At 45.1% G+C, this 23,264-nt stretch overlaps 1 protein-coding gene across 1 annotated transcript in view; it reads right to left on the bottom strand.

The window, feature by feature from the left end:
- The window catches only part of RYR2 (ryanodine receptor 2), a 561,319-nt gene that overhangs the window by 86,492 nt on the left and 451,563 nt on the right, over window positions 1–23,264 (bottom strand). Inside the window, 11 exon segments of the mRNA XM_025039067.1 lie at window positions 723–835; window positions 4,393–4,527; window positions 5,717–5,776; window positions 6,801–6,971; window positions 13,356–13,448; window positions 14,505–14,592; window positions 14,984–15,224; window positions 16,338–16,658; window positions 19,572–19,702; window positions 21,464–21,545; window positions 22,943–23,181. Coding sequence (XP_024894835.1) covers window positions 723–835; window positions 4,393–4,527; window positions 5,717–5,776; window positions 6,801–6,971; window positions 13,356–13,448; window positions 14,505–14,592; window positions 14,984–15,224; window positions 16,338–16,658; window positions 19,572–19,702; window positions 21,464–21,545; window positions 22,943–23,181 — 1,674 coding nt within the window.

Below are 23,264 nucleotides of genomic sequence, written 5' to 3'. Positions count from 1 at the left end.
TGCTGAGTCCCGTTCACCAGCCGTGCGACGAGGTCACTTGTTTGAAGCTCGGAGAGGGAAAGGCTGACACGGTGGCCTGGTCGCCAGGTGACATGAGCGCAGGCTGCTTCTCCGCAAACACACGTGCCTGCTCCGCCGCCACCAGACGGTCCCGCCACCGCCGGGTGTATCCCCCGGTCCCGTGACTCAGTTCCGAATCAGCTCTTTTCCTCAAAGGCATAACCGACTTACATTTACTGCGACAAGCTCAGTCCTAAGCTCTCTGCATATCCCGACTCCTTAAATGATATGAACAATTTTACGATGTAAATCTGATCACAGAAGGTACAACAAAGTCAGGAAAGGAACCTGACGGATGTCACAGAGCCATAAGCTGCAATGCCGGGCTCCCGGTCAAGGCGGTGTGACTTCAGAGCACCAGCTCCGCGTTACTCTACCGGCCTCACATCTGTGAGCTGACCTTCCTCCGTACTTAAACGTCACTGAACTGTCGCAGCACAGACCACGGTTCTCTGGGAAGACCCAACAAGTTCAAAGTCCTGTATCACGCGGAAGAGCCAATACATCTTCCCTCCTTCTCTCGGACTGTCGCATGCACGTTAAGGCAGATGTTAGACTCCCAGCCCTCGCCAGGGAAAAAAAATCACTTTAATCTATTACAGACATTAAAAAAAGTTCTGACCTTGGCAGGTTATACAACGGTGCCATGCGGAAGCACTGACCTTGGCAGGTTATACAACGGTGCCATGCGGAAGCAGGCCACCACGGCCCTTTTCCTCTGCTTGGAGAGCAGCTTGTGCCAGACGGCCTTCTTGGACCTCTGCGGATGCTCCACCTGAGGCAGAACCACACGAGGGAACAGTGAACCCCACGCCATCCTCAACGTGCCAGAGTAAGATGCTGTGCCTTTTAGGTAAAAGCGTTCGAACTTTGAGTTCCAAAATTACCTTAAAATTACAGAAAAGCCAACGTCCTAAAAGTTACCCAATGCTAACACTGAAATAGTTTCAAATGTTACATATCTTTCTTAGTAAAAAATAATATTTTCCAATACTGTGTACTTTAGAAACTATGTCATCTCTGAAATCAAAGGAATATTAAAACCGTTCTATAAAAAATTTTGCTCCCTTCTTAGAATTTGGTTATAGTTCTAAAACATTTTCTGCCTATGCAAAAATTTAACTTATTTTTATCTATGTATCCATTTCAACTAATTCTATTATGAGTTATAACAATAAACATACACAGAGGCAGTTAAAGAAAATTCGAATAAAGATTCTACTGTTCCTTAATATAACAGGACGGAGAAGACGACCAGGCTTCACGAGCACATTACTAAGAGAGTAAAAGAATTTAACGCTGAGAAAATGTTAAAATGGATAAGTATCTGGTTAGATAGGGACAAACGAGAATTTAAAAGCTGTAGTAAATGATGCAAGCAAGCTATTTATTTAGCTAATGGTGTCTGAAACTCCAGGAGGAAAAAGAGATTAATTGTTAAGTATTAGAGGAAAAAAGCCCAAACGTGTAATTCTACACTAATTAGCAATCTCTACACAATTGAACACTACTTCCCAGGCTGTAATATCTCCAGCGCGTACGTGTAGATCTCTGGAAGAAATGGAAATGTTCTGTTAGCTAAAAAAGTAAAATTAGATTTATCGTCCTTTGCAGCAAAGGGTCATGGACGTGCTGCTGCCTGGAGGAGCCACAGACGTCGGGGCTGCGGGGGCGTAAAGAGTTCAACAAGGCGACTCGGCCGCCTTGAACTAGCGCTTGCTTCTGTGACCCTCTTCCCTCCAGGGGACCAACAGACACTTTTTGACATTATCCACCTCACTTTTCTTCTCTGTGACTGTGCTGAATGAAATAGAGCATTGTCGAGACTTATCATTACAGGCGAAAACAGAATCCAGGCCAGGCCAGTACCGTCCAACGAGACCTGACACATTTCAATTCAAAGATCCATTCTGAGAACCAAGACTAGAAACGGGAGCTTTTTTTGGGACAGTAGCATTGTGATCGGCATGGGGGACAGTCGACAAACACAGACGCCTGGGCATGGAGATGCCCAGCAGTGAACTGGGAAGAGGCCTCTGCCGCCATGAAGCTTATGAGGGGACACAGAATCTTGTTACACGAGGAAATACCTTAGCAGTGATTTTCCTACAAATCAAGCGGACAGTTAACGGTGAGCTCCGCGACCCAAAGGCGAGACATTTCCCGTAACCGTGGGCGCGCCTGGACGTGCAGTGTGTTGGCTCGGCCAGACTTTCTGAATATTAGCGGATCTCAAGGAGACGGCTTACTCTCCTGAGAAAAATGACCAGGTGCACAGTGCAAAATATACATTCGCAAAGGTCACCGGTACTTGAGATAAACCGAGTCGAGTATTTCCTGAGCACCCACTGTGTTTGCATTGAGTTAAGCGAGTGGAAATGTCTTTTGCAAATCATTCTATGACTCGGTCATAAGTTCACATTAGAACAGAGGTATTAAAGGCATGAATTCCACACACGCGTACCTCCCACTTTTCTGTTCGTTGATAATTAATAGTGTCTTTTTATGCATATCCTTAATTTGAAGAACATTTGGCCTTAACTAAAACCTGACCCCTGACCTTCTCCCAGGTAACCTCGACTCCTCCTCTGGGGTTCACGTAGGGGCCCCCACTTCCCTGCCAGATGGAGTTGGGGCCGCTCTGTCCTTGCCCCGCCAACCTTCGCTTCCCCGCACAGCCATCTCGCTGCATTTGTCATGTCTCCTCAGGCAGCGGCACTTTCATATTTTGACCCTGTCTGTGTCCACGTCCTCGAGGGACCGAGGTGAAGGGACCGTGTTCTGTTGGCCACCTGCTGAGTACGGTGCTGCCCTGCAGTAGGGCACGGCTGCCCAGTGGGTCGAGCCTGCTGCTCATAAATGGCATCGCCCATTATGACTGGCTATATTTATGAGTATATAATAAATGATTATAATAAAATATAATCAGATTTCAATAAGCTTCCATTAATGTTTCTAAAAGCCATTGAAGCAAATCCAGATACGGCGATTTTGCCAGAAATAGTTCTCTAGTAGCCATTTAATTAACATTTAATTATCTTTTTAAATACCTATGTAACTCTAGAAACACAACTCTATGACTCTATATATCACTTAAAATTTCATTACCTCAAATCTTGTCATCTGCTGATAGTAATTTGCATTTATTTACTATTTCATGAAAATATTATGGAAACAGGGAAATGTTAAGTTCCTTATGTTATAGAACTAATATTATGATGTCATATAATGTCAAAATATGTTGACAGCCATCTGGTTTGAGTATCTTAGCTACATCTCACCAAGTACAGTGATAAATTATATGGCGCCAATTTTATTTAAAGGGGCAGGACGGGGATGGAAGGTCACCAGATGATATAAAATACCAATCAAAGAAAAATGTTTATTATTGCTATGCTAACATGTTCCGCAGAACATTTAGGCCACAGAGTTCCTGAGATGACACAGAGCATTTCATCATTTAATGTTCTGTGTGAAAGAAGCGACCTGCCATGTCAGGTGGGCACTGTCATGGTGGGTCACAGCTCTGGGTCACACCGAGTCACCTGTGATACCGGGCTGAACGGACCTTGTGAGAAATACACACTAGGTCTGTGTGTTGCAGGTCTTTTACCTAAGCCAGAAGATTCCTTACACAAAAATACAGCCCGCTGACCAATGCTGTTTCAAACACTCTTGGTCTGGGAATTCTGGAGCAAAGGTAACGAATGAGAAAATCAAACACACAATGAGCTTTGTGGTTGAAAACAGGATGCAACTGAAAAATTACATAAAAACAATATTTTCGCATGGTTTTAACATCGACGCATTGCTCTTCTCTAAAGGCAATTTTTTACTGATCTTGGAGAAAATTAGCTCAAAAATAGTCTAACAAAAAGAAAGGGGTTAAGTGACAAAAAAATGCGGTTATTAAACCGATGAGAGGTAGTATTTCTGATACTACCTGAGCAGTAATAAAAAATGACACAAGCATAAAACTTCTGAGATCAGGTTGCAACTCCTGACATTTCTGTTAGGACATAAAAATAAGTATACAATGCTAATTATCTGTATACTTTTAGAAATATTTTGAGAACGATAACAAAGGCCTTGATCTTTCAAAACACGTTATCTGTATATTGCTGCAAAAATTATAAGGTAGGAAATTATGCTTATTGGATACTAAGCATTCCTTAGTCATATATTTTTTGTAATGACTACACTGAATATTTTGAATCATAGTTAACAAAGTGCCAGATTTTGAATCATAGTTAACAAAGTAACACGCAACCTCTTTTTGAAATATTTTTAGACGGTTAAGGCAAACGCGATTGAATCAACACAGAATCTAACCTGTTCAAGATGGAAAAGCACATTTGCTATGTCCAGCACTCTCTCTACTGTCTTCTCGGGATCCGAACTGTCCTCGGTCCTGTTCGGCAAGTCTTTGTAAAGAGCCATCTGCCACCTGATGGCAGGGTCCTCCAACTGCAGAACAGAGAAGGTTCGGAAAACACAAGTTACCATGCGAGGCGGGGAGGGCTTGCTTGTGGACCGAGCACAGCACAGCATCAAACCGTGCAGAGACCAAGACAGAGCAGGACCCCGTTCTCGAGTCCCCCGGGGCCCTGAGCACGTCCCGGGATCGTGGCCTCCCCAGACATCGTGTGTGTAGCACAGACTCTTCACTCGAGGGTCGGCTGGAGGCTTTATGTACGTCTTTTTTGCCGTCTGAAAAGAGATCGTGCTCTAACAGGAATGAACCTCCTACTCAGCGTGTGAGTGTGCATCAAAGCGCACACGAAATGTGCTCTAATGAAATACACGTGCATTGTCAATATTGCAGAGACATCTCTCGCCTACGCCATATTCTGTTCTTCTAGAATAAAGTGGTCTGGATCTTCGGGAGGCACGTCATACTGCACTCACTGCTTCTTAGCATTTGGACATTTTCAAAATTAAAAACAATTCCCCAGAAGGGACACGGAATAGGAACAAACGGGCCGAGGCAAATATGATAAATTGCTGGACTTCTTACATTACCTAACAGGTTCTGTAAACAAATGAATAATTTATTCTCGAGTATCAAACAGCCTCTAAATAACAGGACACACTTACTGGACTGAAAAACTACTTCTGACAATTTTTTTTTGCCCACCATTAAAAAGCAGGTGTTACCTTGGTTTCCATGACCGTTTTCTTCTAATTGCACATTTGCTTTTCTAGGTAAGTTCAATTATTCCTCGTAAAGCAATTCTCAATATCGTCTGTGTACTAACGACTCTTAAACACGGCGCCTGTATCTAATGTCTGAGCACACATAAAATTTCAAATTCTTATAGACATCTGTCTCCATGTCCCAGAGGTCTTCAAATTCAGTTTATAGGATGGAAAGTTCCAACCTTTACTTCAACTGATGACATATTTTTTCAAAGTTAAACGATCTCTGATAATCTACTATAAGCTTAGTCTTGAATTTGTACGTAGGATAATGACTAAAACAATATACTTTCACTATCTTAATTGCCACAATTAAGTCTTGAATTTGTACGTAGGATAATGACTAAAACAATATACTTTCACTATCTTAAGTGCCACAGTGACATCATTTGGGGTACTGTTCTAACGCGAGATGAATGTATAGTACTAACTGTGCTTCAGTCTATGTTTGGCTTACCTTGCCCTGTAAGTGAATATTACTGCGGATGATGTCGCGTACTTCTTCCTCAGTGTCTTTCTGTCAAGAAATAAATGTTACCTAAAAGAAGACTTATAAGTATCACCTGTTACAAGTCAATAGAAATAATGCAGGGCTCCTTCAAAACAGTATATTTCTGAACAAACCCCTTTATAGGATTTAAATGCATGCCACGAATTCAGGGTGGGGATCTCTTTCAGATAATTTCTTGAAGCTGCTGTGACTTGAACCAAGACAACCACCCACCTTAACGCCACAATAAGGGCATCAGCCTCCACGGGACTGAGTTCCCCGCTCAGGGAGTGGAGGAGGCATCTTGCCTTTAGTTCAAATAGAAATAAGGCCCCAGTGTCCCCGCAAGTCTCCACCAAGCAAGTCAAGCCCTTAAAACACCTCCTGTCATCCAGTAACAAGGACCCTGAAAACCAAATACTAGACAACCACCAACAGAACTGCTCCAACTGTGCGGTCTCCCCCAGCGGGCTCCTCTTAGGGGCTCAGCTCCCACGGTCGGGGTGCTGCGGAGTACGCGGGGGACGAAGACTATGTCCTCCAATCTACATAAATACTTATAGTAATTCCGACGTAGCTTTGAAAAACTGCATCATCATCTGCAAAGCCACGAAGGTAGAAGCCAGAAGCCAGAAAGAAATCGTGAGAACTTAAATCCTGATGCTTGCCAAGAGCGGCCGATTTAAAAGCCAACACTGCATCTAGCCACAATCAGCACATTACGCTTCTAGTGCTAAAAATCACACTCCATAAATGTGAATAGAGCTCTCATCACAAATTTTATGTACTTCATATGAAATCCATCTTTTCACTACCGGCGGCCTTTTGTATCTGTTCCGCATGGTTCCTGAATGTGCCCTGAGGGCGATTAACTTAATTCGAAAACAAAAACAGCCTCCAAAATAACCCAGCGTCTTTGCTATGGCGTCCCGGCCCGTGCAGAGAGCCACAGAGAGCGGCATGAAGCAGCGGTCCGTGCAGAGGAAACGCCACGCAGAGCAGCGGGGCCGGGCGGACGCCCAGCTCCCGGCCAGGCCCGACGGGCACTCACCATGCTGAGCCGGTTCCTGGCCAGGGCGATGAGCTCCTGGTCGCCCGGGGCGCAGATGTTCAGGCCGATGGGCAGCAGCCGCTTCAGCGCGGCCACGATGAGGGACGTCTGCATGGAGTAGCGGTCTCCCTTGCGCTTCATCTTCTTCCGCTCCTGGTCAGACCCGGCCGCCTAGGGGGCCGAGACGGGGGGTCGGGGTCTGCGATCGCCTCCTCCCAGACCCAGACCCGCGAGCCTTTCCTACTTGGCTGGGGTTTGTCCTCCGCATTCTCTGCGGGGCCCTATTTTTGAAAATCCTACCGTAAGTACTTTTTCGATTTCCTGCCTAGCGTCACTGCTAACCTGAAGTCTTATTCTCAGATTCCCACGTGGATTTCTATCTAATACTAGAAGGAAAACGCACATTGTAATTCTAGAGAAGCACATGGATATATGGAAACCCCGTGATAACTTTTGATATCGTATGTTTTTTAATTTTCAATGTTAAAAGGAAAAATAATTGAGAATAAGTGGTGTATTTCATAATTCGACTAAATGCTTGTTTTGCAGCACGCACACACACACACACACACACACACACACACGGCATATATAAAACTATTATAAAATACATTTGCCTTTTCTACAATCTGCAGACTTGTCTCTCAGAGCTTTAATCCTTGTCTAGCGGAAACAGAGATAATATACTAATCGTTGTTATGTAAATATTTGAGATCATCTCTGGATGACCTGTTTACAATGGAGCACGACGATGCTACTTGTGATTTTACTGAAGATTATACTTGAGCCACGGAGCCACCTCGAATGAGAGTCTAATTTTCACTGGTAGTGAGTATTCTCGCTACCTATGTTAGAACATACTTGTATGTTCTAATGTCAAAATTAAAATAATTGTCTCATATCCACTTCTTTGTGCTTATTCAGTTTCTTTGTAGCAATAAATCAAACACTGAAGATATTTTCATGATCCTGACCTACTGTAATAGTTTGGGGCTACTGAGAAAAAAGAACAGGATTTAATATACAAATGATCTGTTTTCCCCAAAATACATCACACGATGTTGAAAGAAGTTTTCATATAGTGAAAGTATTGAAACAATTGAGTCACCATATAGTGATGGTAGCTACGTATATTGTGTTCATTATATAATATATTAAAGTGAACCATTATATGTATAGTATATACTAACAGATTATATCGAACCCATAATATTTAAACCATAGCTATAAAAATCATATTCACTTTCCAAAGAGATGTAATAATTGCATGGGTCCCACTTTTATCTGTATCAATAAGAGATCGTTTTCAGTAAGTTTAGTAGAAAAAGCATGTGAATAATTATTTGTACTATTAAATTGATTAACCCATAAAATAATGAATCAGTGGTTTTTAAACAAGCTCTTTGCCATAAAAGGAAAGGTAACCTCTAGTGATAAACAGAATCAGCTAAATGAGGAACCACCATCCTAAAAATTAAACAAACTGATACAAATTATCCAAACATGTTTCCGCCTAATACCGGTAATTGAGTTTCAGCAAAACAATATTACCCAACACATTAAAGTCTAAATTCTACTGGGGCTGGAGTTGTCTTTGATTTTAACTTATAAAGTTTCTTTGGTTTATGGTTATATAAACAAAAGGAGCTTTCACCTGGTTTGGTATTTATAAATGTTTAAGTGATCTTACAGTGAAAATAATTTGTCAACACCAATAGCAATTGTAAACTGCTCAGTTTTGAGAACACTAGATTCATTCCCACTGATGCTCAAACAACGATTTTGCTTCCTCTGCCACGGAAACTGGTAAACTGGCCGGAGAAGTTGATGAATCTCTGAACACTGACGGCGATGCAGTCCACCGTTAGTATGAAGAAATTAAATCCGCAAGTAATCAAACAGGCTCATGTACATCTGTGTTGACTGGGTTTTGTTGGTTTGGTGCCTGCCTTGTTCTTTTCTGTAGATGCAGAAGCAAGCACTGGGCCTTGCCCAGAGGAACTGCTTGATAATGGGCGCGGCACTGCTGAAGCTTTTGAATTTGCATGATATTTCGTTTTCAACATTCCCTAACATTCGAATCGGGTGTGAACGTGCAATAATGTGGTCCATATGTTGGCGTGTTTAAGGAGGGCAGTAGAATAAACTGTCCTTCTCTTAAGCCAATCTAATTCAGGAATCGGGGCGAGGGCGGATCGTCTGCTGCTGCGATGCCTCAGGTAGACGCGTGGGGTCTTGTCACAGAGGTCCCTGAGGCTGCATGTCTCTGCTCTCAACTCTATTCATGTCAGCTTCAGGTGTGAGACCAGGACCTTCTGCTATCCACTCCTGGTGACAGAACTGAACAGAGGCTTTGGGGGCGGAGTTACGGATGCCTGACCACACCCCGCTTCCGGTCCTTCAAGCCATCTGTGGTCAGCAGAGCACCTCACTGATTCTGATAAAACTGCAGGTAAGATGCTGCACATTAAAACCACAACGAGGTATCAGCTCACACCTGTCGGAAAGGCTATCATCAACAGATCAAAACACAAGTGCTGGTGAGGGTGCAGGAAAAAAGGAGCCCTCGCACACTGCTGGCTCCTCAAAACACTGAAAAGGGGTCTGCCTTTTGCCCGAGCAATTGCACTTGTGGGTATTTGCCCAAAGAAAACCAAAACACTAATCGGTAAAGATCTGTGCCCCTGCCATGTTCACGGCAGCGCTATTTCCCACAGCCAAGATACGCCCATCACCGGACGGCTGGATAAAGAAGTTATATTCACGTATACATGGGAATACTACTCAGCCATAAAAAATGAAAGCCTACCATTTGCAACAACATGGATGGACCTAGAGATTATTATGCTGAGTGAAATAGGTCAGACAGAGGAAGACAACTACCATGTGATTTCACTTATATACAAAGTCCAAGGAAGAAAAAGAACAAACTAAGCGAAAACGGACTCACAGATACAGAGGACAATCTGGTGACTGCCAGAAGGGAGCGTCATTCAGGGGGCTGGGGGAAAGGGGTGCAGGGTTAAAGCAGCACAAATTAGTAGTCGATAGATGGTCACGGGGGTGGGGAGCACGGCACGGGGCGTGCGGTCAGCAGTGAGGTGATGGCTGGGTGGAGAGCCAGAGGGGAGACAGAGTAATTAGGGATTGCTTCACAGACTGTATAAATGTCTAACAACATACTATATACTTGAAACTAATAATAAAATTAAACGTTCATTAAAAAAAAAAAAGATGCAGCTATGACCTACACAGTGACTCTCAGATCTGTCTAAATGGACATACGTGATGACACATATGGACACCATAATTCCTTTAGCAAAACAATATGACATAGTGTATTTGACTCCTGTTTGAATTAGAAACATTATTTCTAGGAAAGAAACATTATTACACTTATATGATATAAAATTTCAAGCACATATGCAGGCAAAAACGAAGCAAAGCATAATCACCGATTTCAAATTTTTCATCAGTAATGCTGTTATTTGCTAGCTATCTTGTCTCACAGAGTTAGCGTTCATGTAGTAAAAAGACCGAGAGGTTTGAGAAAATTTTAGGGCAAAACATTAAAATTGAGAGGCTCCTATTATTACTTTCCTTTTTCCTTCCTGCCAGTAGGAGTAAGCGTTACTGTCAGTGGATGCTTACAGATGTCTCGGTCTGGGTTACAGGACCAGTGCTTCGAGCCACGCTTTGAGCATCACAGGACTAGTACGCTGGAGAGCGGGCCAAGGATTCCGAACAGGACGTGCTCTAAAGCCCTCGACTGTCTTGAGTTGGGTTATGCCCTGGGGTCACTGTCATCCTCACATGAACTCTCTCGAGGCCTCTCTCACTGGCCTGCATTGCGGACGTGTGTCCTAGCAGAGAAATCCACTAAGTTTCCAGCTCAGAACATGTGGGAAGCGTGTGCTCACGGGGCGGCATCACTAGAAGAAGCAAGCTGTCACTCTGCATCCTACTGCCACCCTCGGGGAGACGGTCCCCTCTCCCTGAGTGTCTCAGGGCCACGGCCAGCGGAAGTCGGACAAGAGTCCTGGGCAGGCGAAGCTCCAGCCGCCATCTTCTTCCGGTTCGTGTATGACAGTGTCACACACATGGCACTCCAGACTCTAAGACCGGGGTGCCATGGGGGGCTACAAGACTGTCCTGGAGTCGCCAACAACGCCGGCCGGACGGACTGGTCACGCACGGCTCAGTGGAGCAGGTGCCCCTCCCACAGCAGCTCTTGTCCCATGATTTACAGGCAGGTGGGGACGATTTCCTGGGCCAGATGCCGCACTGCTGAGCATTGTGGGCCATGTGGCAGCACATTCTGTCACCCACGTGATACACTCATTTCCTTATTTAGTGGTAATTCGAAGGGAAAAGGCATGGATTTTAAAGAAAGTTCCTCCGCTCCCCAGCATGTGTGACCGAGAAAACAAAGCCTCCCACGTGAGAACCAGATTCACCCATGTGGGTCTCAAACGATGCCACAGATCACTCGGAGGCCGACACGGCTGGCACACGTGACTGCACGAGCATTTACTCTTGGTGAATACAGAGGTCCCCACCACCTGTGGTTTCACTTCGTGTGGTTTAAGTGACCCACGGTTAACCATGGTCCAAAATAGTAAATGGAAAATTCCAGAAATAAATCATTCAAAAGGTATTTGAGAAAGAAGGAGACCACAGAATAACTTTTATTACAGCATATTGTTATAATTGTTCTATTTTGTTATTAGTTTTGTTGTTAATCTCTTGCTGTACCTAATTTATAAATTAAACTTTACCATATCTACGTACAGGAGAAAACAGCGTGTACACAGGGATTGGCGCTGTCCGTGGTTTCGGGCGTCAGTGGGGTCTTGGAACGGCCCCGGCATATCGGGGGGTACAGTACATGACCCTGACTAGCGATGTGCACATGGTGTGACACGTATATTCTGGGACTCTGTGTGATTGTGTGTGTGCGAATGTGAGTGTGTGAGTTTGAGTTTGAATGTGTGTGTGCATGAGTGTGAGTGTATGTGTTGAGTGTGAGCATGTGTGTATGGGTGTGAGTGCTGAGTGTGAGTGTCTGTGAGTATGAGTATGTGTGTGTGAGTATGAGTGTGAGTTAGTGTGTATGTATGAGTGTGTGTCTGACTGAGCGTGTTTGTGTGTGTGATCATGTGTCTGAGTGTGTTAGTGTGCAAGTGAGTGTTTAATGTGATTGTATGAGTGTGAGTATAGTGTGAATGTGAGTGTGTGAGCATGAGTGTGCGAGTATGGTGTGAGTGTTGAGTGTGTGAGGGTGTGTGTTTCAGTGAGTGTGAGTGTAAGTGTGAGTGCTGAGTGTGTGAGTGTGAGTGTGTGCGTTTGAGTGTTAGTGTGTGTTTGAGTGTGTGTTTGAATGTGAGTGTGTGGGTGAGTGTGAGTGCTGAGTGTGTGAGTGGGTTTGTGTGTGTGTGCGTTGGAGTGTGTGTGTTTGAGTGTGAGTGTGTGGGTGAGTGTGAGTGCTGAGTGTGTGAGTGTGAGTGTGTGCGTTGGAGTGTTAGTGTGTGTTTGAGTGTGTGTTTGAATGTGAGTGTGTGGGGGAGGGTGAGTGCTGAGTGTGTGAGTGTGAGTGTGTGCGTTGGAGTGTTAGTGTGTGTTTGAGTGTGTGTTTGAATGTGAGTGTGTGGGGGAGGGTGAGTGCTGAGTGTGTGAGTGTGAGTGTGTGCGTTGGAGTGTTAGTGTGTGTTTGAGTGTGTGTTTGAATGTGAGTGTGTGGGGGAGGGTGAGTGCTGAGTGTGTGAGTGTGAGTGTGTGCGTTGGAGTGTTAGTGTGTGTTTGAGTGTGTGTTTGAATGTGAGTGTGTGGGGGAGGGTGAGTGCTGAGTGTGTGAGTGGGTTTGTGTGGGTGTGTGTGCGTTGGAGTGTGTGTGTTTGAGTGTGAGTGAGTGGCTGAGTGTGAGTGTGCGTGAGTGAATGTGTGTGTTGATTAAACATGTCCCTTTATTCTGATGCTTTGACATTCCCGGGTCCTGTTGGTCCCCACTGCCCCCCCCAGGGCTGGTCACTTCCTAGAGACAGGAAACCATTTGCTGCAAGTCCACTGTTCACGCACAGACTAACGATACGAGTCCCTATTCCCCAGGCGCCTCCTTTACCTGGGCCTCAGTCCACTGCCCCAGTCGCCCAGCCAGGTAGACAGTGAGGGGCGGTCCCCACGTCCCAGAGCCAGGCCCTAAGCTGCTCGTCCTGTGCCACCTGTTCTCACCCACATTTTCTGCTCGCTCACTCCGCCTCTGCCTGACCTTGGGGCGTCCACACGCCCCCCACCACACACCACACACCACACGCCACACCTTCTGTTTCCAAGGAACTGTGAGTAAGAACTTCCTTCGTGACAGTCATTGCTGTGTCCACATATCATACCATATGTGAATAAATGGAACCCCGGGTACCTCAAAACTGTGTGTGTCTGATCAGTAAACAATATTACTACATCAAATTCCAATCATAAACCTTCCAAAAACACTTAAAAAGGTAACCAGTGAAAGCTGTACGGAGACACTTTCTAGCACGTGGAGCGGTACGGAAATACCTTGGACATCTTCGACTTGGTGTCTGTAATGAGGAAAGACATGTTGTTGATTTCGTTCTGGACGACAAAGTTCTGCTCTTCTCTTTTGAAATTCTGGGAAGTTGCAAAGGAAATTTCTGTTAGAACCGTACAGATCAGACGTCCACGTGATTAGAGGTTGCACAGCACCCAAAGTTTCCACAAAGATAAGTATTAATTTGATGTGTCAAACTCATCAAGAAAGGGAACAAGTGTCTGCTGAATGTCCAGTGAAGGCCCTTGGCCAGGGGCAGCAATTCTGGGAACTGGAAGTAAATACGTACGTTTCAAAGGTAAAAACTCTCGGGATCAGAAAAGTTAAGTAGCAGAGAAATGCGTCTACCAGGGATGGAATGAAAACTAAAACCCGGCTGAGCCGGTGAAAAGCAGACGCCATCTTCTGGGATAAACAAAAATTCTAAGCTTTTGCAATAATTTGGGATAATAAATGCTTACTTACTACCCGTATTCTGCTAGTTACTGAAAATTATAGGATACTATAAAGTTCTTCTAATGATTAAAATCTTCTTCAGATTTACGAATAGATAGTTCTACTTGCAACATGCGAGACAGTAAAAATTTACTAAAGATGCACTTTGTAAATTCTACCGACAGGATTCCCAGCAGGAGAATATTTTATTCTGACACGTGAGCCAAACTGGATTCCGACAGAAACAAAGGCCTGACGATGACAGAGTGGATGTAAAGAAGTGAAACAAGTGTGACCAATGACAGAAGACGCAGGGCCATGGGCAGTCCTCAGAGCTGGGGGGAGGAGGGGGCGTGGGGAAAATGCCCACAGGAGGGAGGGGCGGAGGCCGGGAGCACACGACGTCCGTCTCCACGTCCTGTGTGCCCCGTAGACTCAGGGCAAACCCCAGACGGCTACAGAGCGCAATTAAAAATCCCCGTAATTTTTTTTGAAGATAATGACAAAACTCGAAAGAAAGTTAGTCCCGCCTCCGACTCCCCAGAGAACCTATGCCCTCTCCTCACCAGCTGAGTGACACCTGGGGGACAGTGCTGAGCAGCACCGCCACAGGCGTTCACTCAGGGCGGGGAGAACTGGCCCATTTCTGAAAGCCCTCGACACAATCCGGACAGTCAGCGCTGTCCGCGCCGGCCCCTTACGTGGGATTTCGACCAGTAGATGAAGACTTCGGCCACCATGCGGAAAAGGTCCTCGGCTTCTGGGTTCGGCTCTTTGAGCCACTTGGCCCTGGATCACAAAATACATAAAGTGGGTTCTCGGTTACAACTGAAAGTTAATTTGAAAAAATCACCCTCCCTCCCAAAGTTAAATCTGAAGCCAAGTAACGAAGGGCCGCGAGCTGCCCGCACAGCTCAGGCTTCAGCCTCCGGCAGACACGTCACGGACCATTTAAACACGGTGACTGTCACACTGCTAACTTTCCCATGCGAAGGGCAGACTGCCCCAGAATGCGATTTCTGGTTGCAATGTGAAGATGCTCGGTGAAAATGAACTTAGCTATAGACATCGGTTTCGTTACGATCATGGACAAGCTCAGCGTCATGTTAGGTAGTGAATGAAGTGGTTCAATCAGGCCGGGGGGCCCAGCAAGGCTAGGATGGAGTAGAGAACACTGCACCTGTTATAGTCCACGAATCTAATCAGGAGAGGGTAGAAGGCGTAGAGGTCTCGGGCCAGCGTGGTGAACTCGTCCAGGATGAGCAGCTCGGCCTCGGACATGTCCCCCCTGGCCTCGGCTTTCAGATGCTCCTCCTCGGACACCACCATCGCTGCCTTTTTCTTGAGTTTCTCCATCAGTGGCAAGAAGTGAGTTTTCAAGAGCTGAGGTTTCACTTTGTTTATAATAGGCTGGGAAAATACTGTTTCAGGACAGACATTAATATTCGGTGCTGCAGAAACGGCCATCGCAACGCGGACAGGCTGAAATCACAGTCGCGGCCAAGTTGAGCCCCTTCCTCCAGCACGGGGCTTCCGTGCCTGCTTCCTCGTCCAAACCCTAACTGCACATGCTGTTCAGAGATGATTCCTGAATTGACTTGGATACACAACCTTGTTTTTAAAAAAGAATTGACAGCTAATGTAGCATAATACAAAAAAGCATTCCTTCACGTGCAAATCGATCCTTTTCACACAAAGTAAACGATTCCCTAAATGGTAAGGGCCCCTAGCCCTCTCCTTGGACGAGGTGTGCACTGCTCAAGGGTTACTAGACAAGCAAGATTCCTCGCGTTACTGTCCCCACCCAGCCCGGCCGACAGCTGCGTCACGCGTGACGTGCGCGTTTGCTCAGTAACGGTTGCGGTTGTTTCTTTGGGGTTTTTTATAAATAATTTCAGAAACGTGCATTGATATGTAGTCCTGAACTCTATTTTTAAAGAACTCTCTATTTCATCCTGTGGTATTGTAAGCATTTTCCGAGTCACAGCACTCCGCCGAAACCTTAATGCCTGAGGAGGCCCGCGACTCTGCGTTTGCACGCACACCATCTACTGAACCGCACGCAACTTAATAAGATGTTTAAATTGCTTCGGGTCATTCGACAGAAACAGTGCAGGGTAGATAAATGGAGACGCAAACGTCTGGCTGCAGGTTTTGTTCACCCAGCACATTTCTGCTGAGACACTGCTAACAGCGAGCTCTTTCAAAATCCAGTTTCGTCTGTGCGTCTGCCTGCAGAATCATTAGGTCTACGCCTGCAGAATCATTAAGTTTACTGCTGTGTTTACTGATTCGCCTTAGAGAGGCTGTCCACACAACAAAACATTGATTTAAAAGTAACAGCTAAGTGGAAAGTTACTCAATGTACGATTATATCTACTTTTTAAAAGAACAGCACAACAGAAATAACCGATAATATTTTTTAGTGCAGAAGAAAATATTAATAAAGACTAAGATAAGAATCTAGTCTTCCGCACTTCAAAGCTTTCTGGAAACAAGCCGGTGCGGGCGGCACGAGCCTCTGCGGTCCTCACCTGCCAGCCTCTTCATCCAGGCGCCCTCGTCGATGCCCAGGTTGTTGTATATGATCTTCAGGATGTTGCCCAGCAGGGTGTTCATGTGCTCGGAGCTGAGCGCCGTGCAGCACGTCGCGGCTCGGGCCGGGTTGCTCTCGGGGCCGTGCTCCCACCAGCGCGACAGGTAGCTGCACAGCAGGGGCAGGACGACTTCCATCACGTGTGGCATCTGCGTGTAGCGGACACCGGACTCGGCCACCTCCACGATCTCGCCCATGAGCTTCTCCAAGGACGGGATGTTCGGGCAGACATCTTCCACGCTGGCCGGCAGGTTGAGAGCTGGGGGGGGCACACGCGGAAGTGAACGGCTGGAGGGAAGAGCTGGCCTGACAGCCGGACTCCCGCGCCCGGTGACCGCCACAGGCCGCTTCGCTGGGCTCTACGCGCCGCGAGGCCCGGCCGCCGGCACCAGGACATCTGCCTTTCCCGCAGCGACATCTCCCACCCTCCTTCCCCCGAAGTTCCCAGCCGGCTACCGCCAGTCCCTCAAGACCAGCCAGTGACCGCTCCTTCTGCCTCTGAGCAAGGAGGGGTATCGGTGTCTCTGCCTATGGTCTCTGGGCCCATGGTCACGGTCACGACCGATCCCTTTTCAGAGGAAGGGGTCCAAGGCCCCTGCTCAAGGCCCCACCCATGCTCCGGAGGCCGAGCCCACGCCACAGCACTGCCCGCCCCTGGCCGAACACCACCACCAGGCAGCCTAGCGTGCTCGGAACCCCTGGACGTAGCAGCCGGGCATCGTTCTGTCCCCGGTAAAGACGGCCTCGCCTCCACCTCATGCCTAATTCACTCTCGCGGTCCTTATCGTAGTGGTACAGTGACAGTCACCCCGCTGACCAAATGCCTTTTCCCGCGCCCCATTCCCAAGCCCCCTGCACCCCACCCACCGTGACTCGCTTCCGAGTTGCGTCCATCCTCCTCCTCCTCACTCTTTTCTCCTCGCTGGACTTTTAAAGATCGGTTTTCCTTAACCTTTCGAGCGGATTTGTCTCAAACCCTCTTCCTTTTCGGCTTATATGTTTGCCTGGGCCATTCTGGCCATTCCTGGGGCTCCTGCTATAAGCCGAGGACTCTCAAAGCCATAGTTCTTATCTTTTGGTGTCTAATACTGAATGTCTCAAAAGCAAGCAAAGCACCATGGGTCTAAATTTAAACTTGACCTTTCCCCTCTCTACCCCACTCTTGAGCATGTGGTATGTTGGTAACGTCATCCACTGAGTCACCGAGGCTGGACACCCAGAGCAGTTCTAGGCTGCGACGCCCCGCCCCACACACAGCCGGGTCCCCTCGGGAGTCTCAGCCACGTCGCTACACACACTGTCTGGGCCCTCACTCAGGCACAGCTCCTCTGAATCGCCACCAGCATTTCTGACTGGTGATGCGTCTTTACTGCTGTCATGACAGGTCCCCGTGATGTACATCGCCTCATGTCACTCCCCTTTTCAAAGCTCATGAGCGCATCCGCTTCACACTGGTCCAGTCCCCCCTCCTCACCTGACGCAGCGGCCTGCCTCGCCTCCGGTGGCCCCGTCTCCCTCACCTTTTACCCCTTTCTCTCCCGAAAGCTCTGCACCTCAAAGTGCTGGAAGTTTCTCCTGACGATCAGGGCTCAGTGCTCCTGTTCAACACCCGTCCTGGCCACCCGGGAAGTCTCTCCGGGAATCCTGCTAACACTGCTTTTCTGTGTCTCCAGCGTCCTTTATTCTGAATTCCATCACACATACCTGCGGGTCTCTCTCCCTCTCCTGCAACTAAAACTCCCTGAGGAAAAGAATCAAACCTTATTCCTCTTGAATCCTATCTCCTCCATCTACCACAGCACGTGTACACTGCAATTATCTGCTGAGTGACTGACTGAAAAACATGAATGAAAGGGAATCATTAGATTCGAGTCCTTGACTCTGTTATGCAAATGATGTGTTACGGAAACTTAAGCGGATAAACCATCTGCTGTGTTTGTTATCTGTTATCTACGATGAATAACAAATCGGCTTCGTTCTTGATACATTGCTAAATTATTAATCAATCAAAAATCCTAAATAAGACAACTTAATAAGATGTTTACACAGGTGATTTATAAATCGAACTCAACCATGTTTTACTATTTACAAACATAGCATGGAAATTTTGGAGAAAGATATTGGTAAGTCACGTGTGACTTATTTTTGTCTTACTTCCTGTTATATGAAATTAGAATTATAAAATAGGCAAGCTAAATAATGATAAATTTTCACATTTTGAAGACTATTCGATGAAATACACTATCATGTCAGTGTGGCCAGCAGCTCCCATGGAAGCTGAGCGCTATGCCTTCGTGAGCAGCAGTAGGTTCTTGCCGCAGAAGACATCAAACAGGAAAATGCTGAAAAGACAATGTAAGAGGCACCTGTGTGATGGCCGGGCTTGAAAATTCTGTTGGATCGCTTCGAATGGCTGATCAGAGAGAGAACTTGCTTTTCTGCTTTCTTAGCTATTTTTTATCCAACCCGATTCAAATCCTAGTAGATCGTTCTAATAGACTCTCCTAGGCCAATCCTTGAAATCATCAGCAATGGTTCTAAGAGCTTTTTTCAATCGGGACAGTGAAAAAAATAGGCCTATCTACCCAGAAAATAGTCGGATTTCTACAAATGGAAAGTGACATGGTGCACAAGTATATACGGACACCTACTGTACATACAGACATAAAAATCTCAGAAAAACGCAGGGTCGGGTGCAAATTAAAGTCACTGATCAACTGTGTTTTAGATTTATGTGTTAAAGTTTTGAATGTGATTAAAATTAGACAAACTATAAGTAAAAATCACATGATATAAAACTATCCCAATACTGTAGACGTATCTGGTAAACAGAGAGAAATGAAGGATACAGATCCACAAATGTAATAAATAAGAATGTCATACCTTTGCCGACTACCTATAAGAATTACTGAATCAGAAATCAGACTGACCTATTTTTTCCTATCTGCTGATTATTTTTGTCTTCTTAAGACAAATTTGTCTATGGCTCAATAACCAAAAAGACATTAAACTAATTTTATTTCAAAAACACTAAAGGAACAGTATACAACATTCAATAACACCTAAGAACAAAGAACTCTGGAGACTGAACGGAAAAGGCCCATTAAAAATCGCTGTAGAAAAATACGACAGATGCTTCGTTGTCCCGATACTGCTCACGCGCCCGCATTACCTGCTCTCTCTCGTGAGGACTTAGTGTTGTAGATAGAGTAAATATTATGTTTGTCGAGATGAGTTTCCAGAAACGCCACGGGAAAGGCACCAGCAACGGCAGCCAGACACTCTCCTAACGCAGAACGCTGCCTGTCAGTGGAAAACACTCATAATTTTATGTCTTCCGAGTAACTAATTGAAGTTTTATTAAAATTGGCAAGTTTAACCTAAAATAATAATAATAGTGCTACTAATAAAATCAATCCCCAAATCCAACTTCTATATTGCAAAACATGATATGCTTTCAGTAGCAAAGTCCCTGCCATTTAAAAAAAATCTAAATTATCTGCCAGATTAAAAGAACTTAAAAACAGTACAGACCAAAATAACAAGAAAACCCCTGTAAATCCCCCGCAAGTTTGGACATTTCTGTTTTTCTTTCTTTTTTTTTAATGTAATGACCTACTGAGGAAGAATTCTTTCTATGTCAATAAACAGATGAATAAAATTTAAAAAATGAAGTATTACTAATAACTAATATGTTTTTATGAAAATTACCATATATCAGTAATAGCAAGGTAGCTAAGAAATACTGACATACTAATGCATATTACTGGTAACACTTAAAATTGATTTATCATTTTCAAGGGAAGGAGTGTGTTTAGGGAATCAGACTGGAATCAATTGACCCAGAGCAGGTTAGGCTTCCTTGCCGCTGACAGAAATGCTCTCTCTCCCTTAGTTATCAATTTAATCTATGGCTTTCCTGGCACGTTAAGAGTTTACTAAGTATAGAACGATATGACGGTCATTTCAGCATATTATGAACTACTTAAATGATTTTATGTAACTATCTCATCTCGAAAGTTAATAAAATAGATCCAATTATAATTACAGAATTCTCTCAGGGAATTTTAAATGTCTCACTGAGAAAAATAAAACACTTAAATTAACAATGTCTGATGACCTAATATTTTAATAAAAAAATGACTAGGTATTTAATTAGCTAGGAGAATGTGTCCCCTTATAGAGTGACATTCAATAAAATAAAAATCAAACACTTAATAACATGGCATTATTAAGAACAGTTTAGGACATCGAGGAATTACAAAGATCACAGGTTTTGATTCGGACAGACCTCAGTTCCAATCCTTTTCCTAACACTTGTACCACTGTGGGAAAATCAGTCTAAGTTTTGCTTTCCTTACTTAAAAATGGGGACGCGGAATTGCGAAACTTCCATTAAACAATACGAGTTCAATAAATGTTTCAAAATAATGGGAAACAATTTATTTAAGAATTTAATAGCTTAAGATGCTTCATATATAAGTAACTTCAGTAGGTAATTTCTTCTCTTGCATGTTATTGGACTAGTCCTTTCGATAATAACTTATGTGAATTATTTAAGAATTTACATTTTTGATTCAATTAGTACTTATAAGATCAACTCTGACTATTTCTGTTGGTATTCTGGAAACAGCAATTTTTCTTCTGGATGACTTTACTAACGTATCTGTATTTTCATTAGTACAGGGTCACTTTTTCATTTTTTTCAAAATATCTTTTACCCATCTTCAAAATTTTATTTCTATATTCTCCACAAATCACTTTATAATTACAAGATATGTATAAATACATATATCTACATACTTCTGATAGACTCATAAACACTCAAGTTTAAATTTTATATTAAACATGGTCTTTACCATAATCTTTTACTTTTTTTCCATAACTAAACTGTCTTTTATTTTATCAACTCAAATTTGGCTTAAAAATTATCTAATTACACTCAACCAATTCAATACGTGTACTTGGTTGTTTATTTTACAACTAGGGAAAAGTTAAAGTGAAGACTCTTGAAAAAAACACTTGAAACAGCTATTAATGCAAAGTTAAATTTTAAAATCTTACCTTTCCACATAAATGCTCTTGCTCGTTCCCAAAGCATATAAGCTGGTCAGAATTCTATAACATGACACCTGTACATCTTCCACTATGAAGAAAGAAAATCTCACGTAAAAAAAACGCTTATTTATACATCGTCCTAAGAAAGTTTAGGCTACAAACAAAATTCTATATAGAAGGCACACTAATATTTTAACATTTAAAAGAAGCAATATAAGAGCAAACAGATATGTAAAATAAAATATAAAATCTTTCAAACACAATCCTTTTCTTTCAGGAGTGGAAGGCGTTCTAAAGAATCGCGCTGTGATTGTTTAGAACGTTATAGGACTGATTTCTTTATCATTTTTCTCCAGGTAGAAGAATAAAAAATTTCCTCAAGAATAAAATTATGCACAAGACTATCTGGGAGGACAGGTAGAGGTTTTGACTCTTGTTCCAAAGACGCAGAAAGACTGTTCTTTTAAGTCTCAAATGAACACACCTAAGAACGCTGGAGGACGGTGTGCGTCAGTTATTTTTGACATTGAAGGTGTCTGTGTCACTTGGGTAGTTTGAAGCGAGACAATGAAACAAAATTTTACAGATGATCTATGATCCAATTAGACGCGTTTCAAAGGCAAGGCAGTCTAAGGGCCCTGCACCGCTGACTGCACCGCCGACTGCAACGCTGCCCCAGGGCCCAGAGCAAGCAGCATGAGGTGGGCGGAGCAAACGCCCGTATCCTCCGGGCGGTTCCCTGTCCACGCAGCACCGCCGCCAGCGCTCCTACCGCTTCAGGTAAATGCTTTGCCACTAGGGGCCGTGTCACCCACCAGGAAACGCGGTGGTTTTCTGCAGGGTGGCAGTTGCCTGGGGTACCTCCTCTGCTGAGTGTCAGGGCCGGGTCAGCGGCCGAGACCCGCCCGGCTGCCTGACAAGGGCTCACGGCTTCGCCCACGTCCACGTCAGCAGGCGAGCAGGACCTCGGGGCAGGTCACGTGTTTTGTTTTGTTTTTTAACATAACCTTGGGCATTGTGTGGCCATCTTTAATAACTAGAGCATTCCAGCCAAAAACAGCTGATTAAGTCACCCGTGAAAATGGGCTGAACCCTACAGACAGAAGCTCTTTGAGCCGCCCCATCAACCCATCCCAGACACGGTCTTTGTCTCAGCAGTCTTGATGTCTGCTGGCAGTCCAGCTTGTGGAAACGCTGTGTGGCTCAAAAATAATCTGAAACATTTCACGTTGCATGTCCCATGGTCAAAGGGCATCAGAGACAGACAACGCAACACGTGGGATTTGTACTTTGATGGTTCGGGGTGACTGTCCAGGTGACTCAGGGATCTGTGTCCGTGAGCACGGTTTCTGTAACTCAAACATCGACCTATCCTGTTCTGCAGAAAAGGCATTTTCAGGTGCACGCGGTGCCCGAGTAACCCGGACGCGGCTTCCGGCTCCTGACTGCGCTACCCCGATAAGGACATGGGACAGATTTACATACGGATTAAATCTTCTCCGAACTGGTGCTGGCCGATGTGCTCGAACAGCGACGACAGCATGGGCAGCAGGGCCACCGTGGTGTAGTTGATGATCTGCGTGACGCCCCTGGGCTGGCTCCGCGTGTGCGTGAACTGGCCGAGCCGCAGGTTCTCCAGGGTCTTCTCCAGGTCCTCCGCGGCGCTGTCCAGAAACGCTCGGAGCGCGCTTCTCACGCTCTCCAGGCCCGTCTTCATGACCGTCCTGCGCCGGAAACGGGGTGGGGGTGGGGGTGGGGCTCGCACGCGCACCGCGGACGTCGCGAGCTCCCCGTCACGCCCTCTGTC

Source organism: Pteropus alecto, unplaced genomic scaffold (assembly GCF_000325575.1).
Source record: "Pteropus alecto unplaced genomic scaffold, ASM32557v1 scaffold189, whole genome shotgun sequence".
NCBI lineage: Eukaryota > Metazoa > Chordata > Mammalia > Chiroptera > Pteropodidae > Pteropus > Pteropus alecto.
The sequence above is the reverse complement of the archived record's forward strand: the minus strand, read 5'-3'. Positions and strand labels throughout refer to the sequence as shown.